Here is a 13,854-nt window from a genome sequence, read left to right on the forward strand (position 1 = left end):
GCGAATTAAATCACCTTAGGCGAAATTGAATGTAAATTTTTGCAAGTTTCTCACAACGAACCATTGCGAGAAAACTGAATATTTTGTCATTTTTTGTCGATTTAGTTGCCAGATCTTAGAATTTGACCAAAAATGATAAAATGAACTAAAAAAGTCTGAAATATGATCTGGAATATGAATATGTCCTAAAACCGGAAAATATGACAAATATGTGAAAACATGCTTTGACCTACGTGATCTACTAGTGACCGTAAACATTCTGAGAAAGTTTGGCCACTGTAGGTCAATAAATGGTAAAAGTCATTTTTCATTCATATCCGACGTATGTATGTCTATGTATAAGTTTAATGGAACAAAGCACCAAATTGTACGGTATGAGGCTTTAATAAGCGTTGAGTTCCGGTGGGTTGAGTTTTAATAATAATGGTATTTCTGGGACATAATTTATGGATCTCCCCTTGAGTAAAAGCAATTATTTCAAAATTAATAAGTTACGCCAATTAGAATAGCAATACTTGACAACAATTTACTTTTTGCATTTACTTTTCAAAAGGGAAACATTACATTTTAAAGAGTTTTAAGAGTATTTTAAAGAGATTTTGGTGTATTTTTAAGAGATTCGAGTCCATTTTTAAACGTGCAGACTGAATTTTTTTACTCTGGAATTTCTTTCTTCTTCTCGTTCTGCGCCATGTGCCAAGCGAGTTGTCCTAAAGGTGATCACGACCTGAGGACACTTGGTGTTGGCGATTCGTGCCGGAACCAGATCCGCTTCATCCGATCCCTCCCATTTCATGAGAAATTTCAACTCTCCGCTCGAGTCCGTCGCTCCAATGATCTTATCGGGAGCGAGACCACGATCAAATCCCGTCAACTTGGCAGGAGTTTCCTTCTAGAAAAATGATCCACAATTACTTAAGGTCCCATTGTATGCGGGTTTCGAAAATTGAAATTTGTGTGTCTTTGAAAAAACCTCTTCATTTCTGCGCGTTTCTTTTAAATGAGGATTTCATTTCAGCTAAAAATCGATATTTTTTTAAATTATCACACTTAGGAGGTTAGAATTTTGGATTTTTATGTCAAAATAGAAATAAAATAGATGAAAAATACTGTAGTGCGCAAGACGGAGGTACATATTTCCACCAAAATTCTAACCTGCTAATTTTGCAAAAGGTAAAAATTATCGATTTTTAGATACAATAAAATCTTCTTTTTTGTCACGAAGGAGAGGGGACCACGTTCGTAACCTTCGTAATGCAAAAAGGGTCAGGAACCAACGATATCTTGGCCAGGGTTCGCTACCCCGGGTTTTTGTGGTTTTTGTGGGTTTTTGGGGTATCAAATCTCCGGAAAAACCCTAATGCTTAATGGGGTTTTTGCTGGTTTTTGTGGGTTTTTCCGGGGTTTTTGTAGGATTTTGAGGCAGATTGGAACGAAATCCCTTAAACTACAACGTAGATCAATGCTAATTAACTTTTCTGCTTCATTTTTAAATTTCGAGAATTTTCATTTGAGACTTGAATTCCAAGTATCATTGCATATTTCCAGGTTTACATGTCAAACATGAATTTTCGATGTAACAGTCCAAATCAATGATAACGGTTAAAATTCCATGTTAAAATTGTATATTAAATTCGTTTTTCTTTAATATATAATTTTAGGAATTCTGGTTCAACCTGCCCCAAAATCCACAAACACCCACAAAAACCCCAAAAACCCCGGAAAAACCCACGGGGTTGGGTTTTTCTACAAAAACCCCGGGGTTTTCCGAACCCTGATCTTGGCCCTGTTAAGCAGGTGAATGTAAAAAAATTGTTTTATGAAGTTTATAAATGTTCCAAGGTTTCAAAAAACACGCAATTTAAATTGAAAATAATGATCTTATCTACTCTTTCTTAACTTATTTAAGTATTTATTCTTACCCGTCCAAGTTTTCCCTTTTCTGCTGCCTTATCTCCGCCACCCTGTTTATTTTCGTCATTCTCATCGTTCTGGGAACGTTTCTTCCTGTCCGATCGTCTCCTGGAGGACGTTGTCGCCATCCCCTGCTCGTCAGACTTGCCACGATCCATTTTTTTACCTCTTTCCACACCTGTTTAATAATAAAACAAATAATTAATTACAACTAAATAAATGTACAATTAATTACAAATCATCAATTATTAATCCAATTATCAAATCAAAATTATCTCGCTTGCCATTATACTTTTGACTTCAAAATCAACCCGTATTAATTAGTTACTCCAGTAATTAAATATACCTTTAATCCAACTTTAAACTTACCGAGTAATAAATAATTAACAACAAATAGTAAACAATCAAAATCACCCCATTTCTACTTACATTTTGAATTACAACAATTAAAAATACTTTTAATCAGACTTTAAACTTACCGAGTAATTAACAACGAATAGTAAACTGCTGAAACTTCAATTGGCGACTCGGACAGAAAGATTAACTGTAAATTAAATTTAACCGAGAAGGACAATTCCGTTTTCTCCACTGTGGACTGGCGGGTGAGGAGAAGACGAATGGCAGACCACCACCACCACCGACTCGGAAATTGAGACGAACACTGAACACGTTGCCACGCTCACACGTGTCTATGGCCAGATTTGAACAAAGAAAAGTACATTTATGCTCTCAGTTTTTGAAATTTCCTTCATAAGGTTCCACAGTGGTAAGGGTTGCCGTGGAAAGCGGGTCGGGCACCCGTTACCCGCATATCCGCACGATTCTTGCTGGTGCGGGCACTAGCGGAACTATAAATTTGGGGCCGGTAGGCACAGGTTCGCTGGGGGCCCCTGTCCCTGACCGATTTGACGAGACTTATGAAAATAGGAAAATTTTGTAGTTTTTTGGCAAACATAAATTTGATTCAGTGCAAGGTAATTGTGTGCTGTTTGGTTAAACGACAAGGGTTTAATTAAAATATCGTTTCAAAAATATCACGATTTCAACAATTGAATGTAGAACTGGCAGATTACACGCACAATGGGAAGATTCAAGCGGTCTCGCTCCAATTTTGACGAAACCTTGCTAATTAGGAAAGCCTGGGTAAATAATTAAACACGTGTTTCAGGATTTTTCATAATGCTCAATTTACGGAATCCATGAGCGAGAATTTCCGTTTTTATCCCGAATTTTTTCCTGCGAGGGACAAAAATACAGATTCTCGCTTACAGAGTCCATCATAAATAAGTGGAAATCAATCGTTTTTTCCGGTTTTAAATTTGCTCGCACACTTAAACTAACGTTCTTTAGCTTTTTCATCAAGACGCTGTTTTATGAATTTTTCATACATTTTCAGTCAAAATTAGGATTTCTCATAACGTTATAAATTTTGCAGTTTTGATGCTATTTTAAACCCGAAAGAAAATAAAAATGATTCCATAAAACTTCCATGATGCCTCCAAGAACTCAAAATTACTTCCATTAAAGTAGGGATGGTAATCCGTATCCTAAATTAACCGATCCGTAGGATAGGATCGGATTTGCTCGCTTTAGGATCGGATCGGCTCCCGGTTCTACTCGAAATCCGATGCGATCCGATCGTAGGATATCCGCGGATGATATGTGTGAGACACCTTGTGTCTAACTATGGAAATACTTTACCAGCTGCTTTTCTTTATTTATTGGAACGGTTTTTGGTGAGTTCATCACATGGCGTACATTACCCGAATGAGCCGAATTATCCTATTATTTTACACCAGTTATTTTTATTTTGGCGTTCAAATTATTCAATTTAGTATGATTTCAACGCCAAAATAAAAATAACTGGTGTAGAATAATAACATAATTCGGCTCGTTCGGGTAATGTACGCCATGTGATGAACTCACCAAATGTGAAACGAGTTTACATCGGATGATCCGAGGATCCTGTGTGATCCTAGGATCTCATCGGTTAGGATCGGATCGGATTGTCTGATCCTCGGATCCTCTATCCGATCCGTGTGAAAATCCGATCCTATCCGAGTTTTAACGATCCTAGGATAGGATCAGTTACGGATTACCATCACTACATAAAAGTGTAGAAATACTTTTCTAAAAACTTTTAGAGTAACAAACAATAAATTTTGAAAAATTGAAATTTCTTGTAAGTTCAAATTTAGCATGAATTAATGTAATTCTGTGCAAAAATGTTCTTCCATTTTTGAAATCGGATAAAAATTAGGAAATTTACAACATTTTGAAAATTCATTATTTTTGATGAAAATTTTTTTCAAAAATTCCGCCATGTGAAAACATGGTGAAAATGCGTGCCTTGAGGAAAATGGTAAAATACGGCATATTTCCTTGTGTGATCAATTTGAAATTTGTCTGGTCAAAATCGAAAAAGGCACATCATGTTAGGTGACACGGAAAAACACCATGCATTCAATTCAATTCAACCTTTATTCGAGTGTTAATGGATATCAGTTTACAAAAAAAAACTGGTTTGAAAACAATGACACATTTTAAGTTTAAGCGAAATTATGATGGATTACATAAACGACAATGTGTATTTTTCTCGCGAGAGAGAAAGATATCACGGCAAACATGGAAATTCTCACGCATAGATTCTGTCATAATTTCGTTTAAACTGAAAACTATGAAAAATCATTAAACACGTCTTTAATTATTTATCCAAGGTTATTCAATTATTATTGTTTCTTCAAAATCGGAGCGAGGCCCCTGGCGTCATTGCATTGAGTTTCAGTTTTTGCAATTGCTGTACGACTAATTGAGTTAAAAGATTTGTGTCATTTCCTCGTCTTATCGGGTTCATTTAGCTATATTTAAAATATTTAAAACTATTGATAAAGTTCGGAGATGCGCGCAAAGCCTATAGAAAAATAATTAGCCAATGTCATAGTGGTGACTAGTGTGACTACCATCCCAGCATTTTTAAACTGAAAATTATAAAATAAAGTTTGGCAGAATTAGAACTAGTTCAGATTTTTTAATGATCTTCTGCAACGCTTGCGCCTAGCTTCTCCACTGCTCGACATGTAAACAATTTTAAAAAATTCGGGGCAGCTACGGGGCCCCCACGGGTTGGGGGCCCCTAGGCAATGCCTACCCTGCACCGTGCGGGTAGCGAGAACTACCCGCACGGGTAACGGGTAGTTCAGTTTTTATTTAATTTTCGTCATAACTCAGTTCACAAGGAAAGTTAGCAGCAAGTTAGTCCATTTACCCACAAAAGCGTCAATTTATTATTTTTCCATTTCAAAATGTTCCGTATCTTTTCCTCCACTGGACAAAAACCATGGTTCTCTCCCCTAATAGTTTCCTTTAAACGGGTCATTCAACGGAAAAATAAGTGTCATGTACATAATTAATATTTTTTGGCTTAATTTTTTTATATACATAAATCAGTATAGCTTAAAAAACTATCCAATGTAAGCCAAAAATGTTGGTTTCAAAAATAACGAGTTTGACATCAACGAGAAAATTCTGGCATGCGTTACTTGCATAGATAGCACTATCTCAAAGTACATATCAACCCAAATGAACAAATAATTGATCAAATCATATTTATTCTGAAGTTTGGTTAGTTTTTAACCTAATTCTCATAACGGGTAGCGGGTAACGGGTAGCTGTGCTGCGGGTAGCCGGTCGGGTAACGGGTAGCATTTTCGCTACCCCTTCATAAAAATTACCATATAGTAGAACATTATTTGCATTTATGTATACCACCACTTTTAATAATTTATTATCAATTTACTTCTTCCTCAGCATGGAAGAATATCTGTGAAATTTCGTTGAATCGCAGAAATACATACATAGATATTTGTAAATCCTAGTTTTTCTAAATTATCTTTACATTAGGGTAACTACTATTCAAAGCTCAGTTAGCATAGTTTGATTGATAATAATAAGCGTAATTTATTAAAGATGGCCGGACTTTTTCAGACTATTCAGTTTTTTTTTCAGTTCATTTTTATAGTAACTCTAAATCACACTTTAAAGTAATTAATAGTTGATTATCTGTCGTTCTGCATACACCAGGAAAGAATAAATTATTCCAGACTGTCACAACCTGGCCGAGAGATGTAGATGTTGTGATTGCTTCTTAATCGTTGAATCGATTCCCGACAAATCTGTGATCAATGAAGAACAATAAATATTTAGTCAAAAACAGGTACGCTCTTAGAAACTTTATTGTATTGAAAAAAGTATTGAAAAGTATTGAAAAAGTATTGAAAAGTATTGAAAAAAGCCTAACGGTATTGATACGTGACTCTACCGCCTTGGTATAAAACGGTTATACCATATTGGTATACAACCGGTATTGAAATTATACCTCATGGTAAAAATTTTAATACTAACTGGTATTAAAGTTTTTACCACGTAGTATTAATTCAATACCGGATCAATACCACGCGGTAGAGTCACGTATCAATACCAACGGTTATTGAATTTTTTAAGAGTGTAGTTAATAATACAAAATTATATGAATAATTTAACAAAATATACATACCTTCGAATCATCCACCACGAGTTCGTAAAGAGGGTCCAAATCACACAAATAATCAGCCATTGCTTCATCAATCGGAATGAAGAGATGTAGTTTCCTTAAACCTTAACAGAAAAATAAATACATTTCCGCATATTAGTTCCCAATTTACTAACAATTAATGGAACCTTTTTCAAGCTACACAGGGATCAACTATCGAGTTATCTCAAAAAATCAAGGCAAAAATCATGAGTCACGTGACACTCATCTTTTCGTTGAATGTCCCCTTTGAAGAAAAAATATTGCGGGTCAGAGTTCGTACTCCTCCCTGTTTGGAGGAAAATCCAAGAGAAAAATTTGCTCAAAAATTGAACTTAACCGTCAATATTTTTCTTCAAAGGGGCCATTCAGCAGAAAGATAAGTGTCACGTGACTCCTATTTTTTGGCCTGATTTTTTTGACATAACTCGCTTGTCGATTCAGGTGTAGCTTGAAAAAAAGGTTCCATTGTAAGAAAGTACTTAATAAATTTTGCACAATAAATAAATAAATTTCTTACGATGCAGCTTCAACAGGCCGGATTGCCGATTAGAAAATCCTCTTTCCCTCTTTCGTTCAGTCACACCTCTCAATTGATACAAAACCTTTTCCTCCGAATAAGTCGGGTCGTCCTTGGGCGATGAAATGATCAACGTCTCGATGCTCCCTCCCCATCCCGACATGAAACTAAGCTGCCCTGGAGGAGGATTAACCAGCTCTAATCTCTTCAGCTGACTCGACACCAAATTATCCAAGTACACCTCCGGAATTTCCACCGCCATAATGGACGTCTCATGAAACTGCAGCTTCAGCCTTTCCACCGGATGGAGAACGCTGCCCCAGTAAAATTCTTCATTTCCAAAGCGCATGTGCAGCGAGAGCGAGATCAGCTCCGGGAATTGTCCTTTTTCTATTTTTCTTATCGGAATCCGGTATGAATCCACCTCCAGAAATTTCAACTTACTCATCCCCGGTAACCGCAATATTCCCGAACTTCCAGAACAGAACTTTTCCCCCATTTTAACCCGTCTAAAAATCTGCACTCCAATCAACATTCCTTCCCCGGAACGAAGCAATTTCGCAATTTCTTGATACTCCGTAACCCACTTGCCTAAAAGGAATGTCACACTTCTAATATTTGTGTTCCCTTGCGACTCCATTGCTTGCGAAATTGTCCCCAAAAGAACATTATTGTTCGTGTCGATCTTCAAAATCAGAGAAATTTTCGGAATTCCTGCAGCCGCTTCGAGAACTCTGCGCAGTTCGACCGTTTCCACAAGCTTATCTTTCGGTTCGGGTAATTTAACCCGAAGTTTTTCCAGATCCTCCGCATGCTCCAAGATACTTAACGTTAAGTCCGAACTGAACGGGCAGAAACCATTCGAGGCGAACGAAATTGACAAGATTTTGAGGGAAGCGAGGTCAAAATCGTTTTCGAATTGTAAATTCGTATAATCAAAAGAGCTGAAGGAGGGGAACATAATTTCTAGCTCTTCAATATCCATGAGTTCCTGAATCACACCGGTAAGTTTCCAGACGAGGCGTTGACATCCTTCGGAAGGGGTTTCGATGCTCAAGTATTTTATGTATTCTTCATACCGCGACGTGAAGGAGATCAGCATATGGCGTGGGATCGGTTGAAGGATTAGTTTGAATCGGGTAAATGGGAAATCAGAGCTGCGGTCGAGGTCTTCTTTAAAGGCGAAAATCTTCATTTCCGAGCTGATAATGATGGGGGTGTGGATGTTTCGAAATATTTGGGTGGCAGGGCGTGATATTAATTTTGAGACGGAGCGAAGAGATTTTAAGTCGGGTTCTATGTATCAAATGAACGAATTATATAAATTGGGGTTGATTTAGTAGTAAAATTTTAGGAATTTAAACTTAGATAATAGATTTGTGTACCTTTCAAGAATTCAAAAATCTTTGCAAGGACCTACGAAAAAGTTAAAAGTGAAATGAAATATAATGTAGATTAGTTTTCCATTCCATTTTCAAAATTTAGATAATTTTATTTTAGATAATATGAAAACAAATTCCTACCGGCTCTGGAATATCGTCGATTTTGACTTTCCTCTTCTTTTTTTGACCTGTTGCATGGCTTCTATCATCAAAATTGTTGTTGTCAACGCCAAAAAGATCGTCCACCAAACCCGCCTCGGTTCCTGGGAATAAAAACGTACGTTAATTCTAATTAAAATACTGTATAATTACACTTTATTTAAGTTTAATTCCTTAAATATTTACCATTGTCGCGAAGAGAAATATTGCGCAAGCGTTGCTTCAACTTTTTCGTGGTCATGGTGGAATGAAAATTGAGCTTGTTGAATCGCAAATAAATAATGTTTGTTAAGAGTGCCTGCAACATTGAAAAACAAATTTGTTATTAATTAAACACTAAAATATTTCACATTACTTATTTAGTAATGAAACACGCAAAAGTTTTAACAAGTCAAGTTTTTTGAATACTGAAAAACTGATTACGACATTTAAAAAGGAATGAAAATCTCGATAATTAAATAATAATTCTTACACTTAATTATGAAGTCCCCAAACAAGCTCCACCAACTTGTACACTAAATTAAGGTTTCAGAACTATTTAAGAATTATTAAAATGAGAAATTAGTAAATATATTTCTTACCTTTAGTTAATTAACGAAAGCGAAACAAAATAAATATTCCAGCTGGAAAGAGAAGAGAGTGATTGAACGTGCGAATGAGCAAGACTGAAAAACTGCCGGCGTACAAATGTGCAGATCTTGCGTCTCAATTTTACATGAGGTGCAAGTCAGCTGTAGTCGCAATACAAATCGGGCGCAGTCGCACCCCCAAAATTTCAAATCACTCCAAAAGCTTAAATTTCACAAAAATTTCAAATTTCCCGAAATCTCAAATTTCCCCAAATCTCATATTTCCCCAAAATCTCAAATTTCCCACAATCTCGTATATCCCCAAATCTCAAATTTGCTTAAAATCTCCAAAAACCTCCAAAATCTCAAATATTCTCATAATCTCAAATTTCCCACAATCTCGTATTTCCCCAAATCTAAAATTTCCCCCAAAATCTCAAATCACCCCAAAATTCTCAAATTATTATTATTCTATAACCCATATCACCCACAACAACCATAATTTAATTTTTAAAAAAGCTTGCTTAGGTGAGGCGCTGCTAAAAGTGAAAAACAAGCCCTATGAGCATATCTTTTAATCTCTCGTCCCCTCATTATTGGAACACGAGTTGATGGCTTTGCTTTGCATCACCACGAGGCCAATCATTCTCAGAGTTGGGAACTAATCCGGATTAGTTAATGTGTTTAAATGGTCAATCCCAATCCCTAATCCCTCTATCTTTTAACATTGGATAATCCGGATTAGTTCCCAACTCTGTCACTCTGACCGTATAGCATACAACGCCGTTTATTACAAAAAAGAAACGAGAACAAAAGTGTCATTTTCTGCTAAAAATATTGGCTCAATTATTTGTAATTAAAATTATATCAATATACATTAGTGATTACATAAGCGATCATTGTTTTGATAAGATTAAATGGAGTATGCAAAAACAATTGTGGAGAACGAGTATATGATTATGTACTAGTCCAACAATTCAATATGTTTATTTCTAATAATTTAATTCACCTTTTAATCAGCACTTCAGGAAGCTAGTAAAATTTCAAGAGGGTAAACAATTTTCCGTAGGTTTTAGCGGAAGGTAGACAACTGTCGCTTGAGTCGATTTTCACCATTTTTTTCCGATGAGAAAAATCGGTTGGGTTTTTAAGAGTGATCCATAATTTTATTATTTTAAATTATGGATCGTTCAGTCAGTGTTTTTGAATTTTATCAAACTCTTCGCCAATTCTTCGTTTTAGAAATGTGTTCATCTTGGGAAGAATTTGGAATAAATCATTATGTAATTTTGCTTGATTTTTTTTTACCCAAAACCATAAAATGATTCTTTATCTGCATTCCGCTCGAAAACCTAGCCCTTTCTCGAACTTGCGGCGCCCGAAAATTTTGCACATCTGCCCAGGTCCACACTAACTAAATAAATTTAAGGTGATCCGTCAAACAACAAATAATCTGGGCTGAACATGGGTTGCGTTCCCATTCTTCATAAATAAATGCATGATAACGATTGATCAAACATAAATATAATTAATTCTTATCACATTGACAAGGTAAATTCAAACCCTGACCTAATCACACACGATTGATTCGGCCAAATTCCCATTTATTAATATCACTTTCCTCATCAGCTTCGCATTCATCACAACTAATTCAACCTTGCCACTGTTCACAGAGATCAAATTCAGCTTTTAAAAAATGCCAGATTTCGATGGGAGTGACCAACCTCCGGGCTAAGCTTTCACGTACAGTGACTCCTTCAAAATTGGTCCGTCGGGTGGAAGCGGCATGCTTGGACGCGCCCATCAGTTTAAAGTCACTTACCCAGGTAATAGTTCTTGGAATATTGTTAAATTAATTTACTAAATGCATTGTGTACATAAATTATAGTGAGTTTTAAATGCGTTGGTCTTACATACACAGTAGCAACCTAACAGTGGCAACATTAAATTTGCAGCATTTAGCTGTTGTGAGGATGTCGTGAAGATCACGCCAATCCCCACCCCGGGGAGTACAGATGCACATCCGGTTCCATTTCCTGACACCCGTCCGATCCGGGGGAGGGTTTGCGTGTTGCTGTTTGCCTTTCTTACCCCAAAGGACAAGGATCACGATTGGAAATAAGGAACAATCCGGATTCGTGGAACAACTAAGTTTCCATTATCACAAGTCTGGCTGCTGTAAAGATGTACAAACATACACATTACTTTACTAAGTAGCTTAGCAACTTTATGCGAAAATTCTGTCTGTCCGTCTGTCTAACGTTGCCTAACCTCCGACATAAGTATGCCTTGGAAGCAAAATCCATATCTGAAATTGGCCTCCTCGTGTTTCTTATAAGCATTTATTCCTAATCAGCCTTAAAACATGAGGCTTTTGATCGTTATATTTTTCCTCAAAAAGGACCAAAAGCTCTTATTTTTTGGGGTTGTTTAAGACAAAAGGTTGAAGAAAAACACGAGGGGGTCAATTTCAGATATGGCTTCTGCTTGTATACTGAGGGGCTGTTGGGAGAAACCCTTAATCCATATCTTCACCTTAAATGCTGGAAATCTTCAAAAATATGACAATTTCTTTAGAAAAAGGGAAAACGGATCGAATTCACCAGCCCGAGCTCGGCTGCTCATGTCGGGTGGCTTATTGCTTCTTACGATGTCGCTAATGCGGCCAAAATTGGCCTCACTTCGGATTCCGAACAATCCCCGAGGTTTACCGCGGAGGGGATAACCTCGCAAGATAAGTCGATTACGGTAATTCGTTTAAACCTTGATTACAAAACCCTGGTTAGGGGACGTCCTTTAATTTTTTAATGAAAAAATTCGTAAATGTTTTTTGAGCAACCCCACCCTCCCTTTTCCTTTGGCTTTGTGCTAATTTTATAAATTTGAAAAAAATAAGTGGGACGAATTAAATCAACACACTTTACATATTTAGATTAAAAATCTTCTTCATCCCTCCCTTAACTCTTATGACTTTATACTGATTTTCGCAAATTTTTAAAAACAATCGGGACGAATTAAATCAACACCTTGTGCATTCACAGATTCGAAATCGTGCCAAGGAAGTTGTCGCCACAGGAAAGGTAACTGTCTACACGGTTTCCCGAGGGTCTCTGAACTTTGAAGAAATCGAGATCACGTTACCCCGCTGGGGAGACCCGTCCGTGTCAGAGGTCGAAAGGGAGATAATCTTCGCCGTACTCGTCCTCTGGGTAAAATTATTTTTCCATAGTTTACAAAATATCGCAAATAAAACAAAGCAATTCGCGACAATTAAATCATTCCAGAACTGTCGAAATTAAAATGTCGAAGTCGTCGAAATTGTCAAAATTTTCGAAATGTTGAAATTGTTTAACGTTACTTAAGGTTGAATAAAATTGAGGATCCCACAGCAACCTATTTTACTCAACCTTAAGTAAATTTTACCCATGGCCCAACTTAATTTTGTGGGCCCGTGGGCAAATTACCAAGAATTGCTTAAAAAGCTTCCCATGCTGATCTCTTTTTATCAGACTTTAGCAATCGAAATATTTTATTTACATACGTTACAAAATTCGAAACGAAATAGATTTTTTTTCTTTATCGAGGAAAATATCAAGCTTTTTTTAATACTTTTTTTCAAATAACTTTATGACCCTTAGGTATTTTATACCCGAATATTTTTAAACTTTTAAAAGAGACTTATTAAACTTGAAAAACAGTAGAAAAGCTTAAAATCAATTAAACACGTTCATTAGGAATTTATTGAACTAATAAAATAACGACGTTATGTATTTACTGCGTTTGCAACACTTGGGGCCCTCGAATTCGCGGAGCCCCTAGCTCTTGCCTGACTTATTTACGCCACTGAATTTTACATAATATTGTTTACAGTGTATATTTCACTACAGTTTGGTCAATTGAATTTAAGACTTTTTTGAATTTTGAAATTTTGCCCAGTATAGCAACTAATTAAGATTAAAAATACCAAAAACCCGTTCGTATATTTTTGCAATAATTAATTCCAAAGTTTACAAATTGCACACAATGAATTATTTGATAACAAATAATAATCTTTTTTTTATTGCCATACAATTTTTGATCGACCCTTTTTTGGTTTTCAACATAAATATTTTTTCAAATTTACCACAACACGTTGTGGTAAATTTGAAAATTTTCAAACTGTTGCAAGTCTCTAATTTAAATGACCAAACTATAATTTAATATATAAATACTTTCAAATTTATTGAGTGTTATTAATTTTATTTAGGCAATCAACGCACAAGATATAGTTCGAAAGGGGAGTTTGATCAAGACCTTGCTTGTAGGCACGCCAAGGGCACCAATACAATATCGTTCCAGCTAGCCGTCACCATTCTAATACTGCTATTTCTTCTTCTTACATAACCCATGGTGACAATCCGGTTCATCTGAACTAAAATTAATTAATTCATAATTATTCATTCATAATTCATTTACAATTATTCATTCATAATTATTCATTCATAATTCATTACATTTGCCTGATCGAGATGGCAATGAGTCATTGAAAGCTTGCAATTTTCAAATAAAATTACCTGTTATTCCTGAAAACCGTAGAAATGTCTCGTCTAAATTCATTCATTCTTTACATTAACCTGTTCAAAAATTTAGTTTTCATTCAGAAGTCAGTCATCCCGATTTATATACGTATGGCTGAAAATTTTCGTTCACACTCAGTCATTTCCTTTCAAATTCATTTCATTTCACTTCATCTGGTTTCATTTC

The 13,854-nt window shown here is 35.9% G+C and overlaps 3 protein-coding genes across 4 annotated transcripts; 1 reads left to right on the forward strand and 2 right to left on the reverse strand.

Annotated features, from left to right (window-relative positions):
• Positions 1–508: 508 nt before the first annotated feature.
• On the reverse strand, positions 509–2,548 carry LOC110859688 (chromobox protein homolog 1). The gene is made up of 3 exons (XM_022108659.2): positions 2,394–2,548; positions 1,923–2,092; positions 509–892 (listed from the first exon to the last, which is right to left on the reverse strand). Exons 2-3 carry the CDS (start codon positions 2,070–2,072, stop codon positions 632–634), a joined length of 411 nt encoding a protein of 136 aa, XP_021964351.1. The 5' UTR covers positions 2,073–2,092; positions 2,394–2,548; the 3' UTR covers positions 509–631.
• Positions 2,549–5,166: 2,618 nt separating this feature from the next.
• On the reverse strand, positions 5,167–9,271 carry LOC110859596. Its single transcript, XM_022108558.2, has 8 exons — positions 9,124–9,271; positions 9,015–9,057; positions 8,729–8,840; positions 8,525–8,646; positions 8,387–8,417; positions 7,002–8,297; positions 6,467–6,567; positions 5,167–6,086 (listed from the first exon to the last, which is right to left on the reverse strand). The coding sequence occupies exons 3-8, from the start codon at positions 8,781–8,783 to the stop codon at positions 6,006–6,008; spliced, it is 1,686 nt and encodes a 561-aa protein (XP_021964250.1). The 5' UTR covers positions 8,784–8,840; positions 9,015–9,057; positions 9,124–9,271; the 3' UTR covers positions 5,167–6,005.
• Positions 9,272–10,788: 1,517 nt separating this feature from the next.
• LOC118438872 lies at positions 10,789–13,639 on the forward strand. 2 transcript variants are annotated; one of them, XM_035859681.1, is made up of 5 exons: positions 10,789–10,937; positions 11,033–11,297; positions 11,689–11,859; positions 12,153–12,320; positions 13,358–13,639. In XM_035859681.1, exons 2-5 carry the CDS (start codon positions 11,127–11,129, stop codon positions 13,451–13,453), a joined length of 606 nt encoding a protein of 201 aa, XP_035715574.1. In that variant the 5' UTR covers positions 10,789–10,937; positions 11,033–11,126; the 3' UTR covers positions 13,454–13,639. The 2 variants fall into 2 exon arrangements, with proteins under 2 accessions (XP_035715574.1, XP_035715575.1); XM_035859682.1 differs by having other exon boundaries at positions 11,067–11,297.
• Positions 13,640–13,854: the final 215 nt, after the last annotated feature.

Source organism: Folsomia candida, unplaced genomic scaffold, assembly GCF_002217175.1.
Source record: "Folsomia candida strain VU population unplaced genomic scaffold, ASM221717v1 Fcan01_Sc027, whole genome shotgun sequence".
NCBI lineage: Eukaryota > Metazoa > Arthropoda > Collembola > Entomobryomorpha > Isotomidae > Folsomia > Folsomia candida.

What these genes read in the sequence shown, in the direction of transcription:
- LOC110859596 (XM_022108558.2), bottom strand. Translation starts at nt 8,783, where the DNA reads ATGACCACGAAAAAGTTGAAGCAACGCTTGCGCAATATTTCTCTTCGC. An exon ending in TATTTCTCTTCGCGACAATG is followed by an intron (nt 8,647 to 8,728) that starts GTAAATATTTAA and finishes TTTTATTCCCAG; the next exon opens with GAACCGAGGCGGGTTTGGTG. An exon ending in TCGACGATATTCCAGAGCCG is followed by an intron (nt 8,418 to 8,524) that starts GTAGGAATTTGT and finishes ACTTTTTCGTAG; the next exon opens with GTCCTTGCAAAGATTTTTGA.
- LOC118438872 (XM_035859681.1), top strand. Translation starts at nt 11,127, where the DNA reads ATGCACATCCGGTTCCATTTCCTGACACCCGTCCGATCCGGGGGAGGG. An exon ending in AGTCTGGCTGCTGTAAAGAT is followed by an intron (nt 11,298 to 11,688) that starts GTACAAACATAC and finishes CAATTTCTTTAG; the next exon opens with AAAAAGGGAAAACGGATCGA. An exon ending in CGCAAGATAAGTCGATTACG is followed by an intron (nt 11,860 to 12,152) that starts GTAATTCGTTTA and finishes GTGCATTCACAG; the next exon opens with ATTCGAAATCGTGCCAAGGA.
- LOC110859688 (XM_022108659.2), bottom strand. Translation starts at nt 2,072, where the DNA reads ATGGATCGTGGCAAGTCTGACGAGCAGGGGATGGCGACAACGTCCTCC. An exon ending in AAAAGGGAAAACTTGGACGG is followed by an intron (nt 893 to 1,922) that starts GTAAGAATAAAT and finishes TCATTTTTCTAG; the next exon opens with AAGGAAACTCCTGCCAAGTT.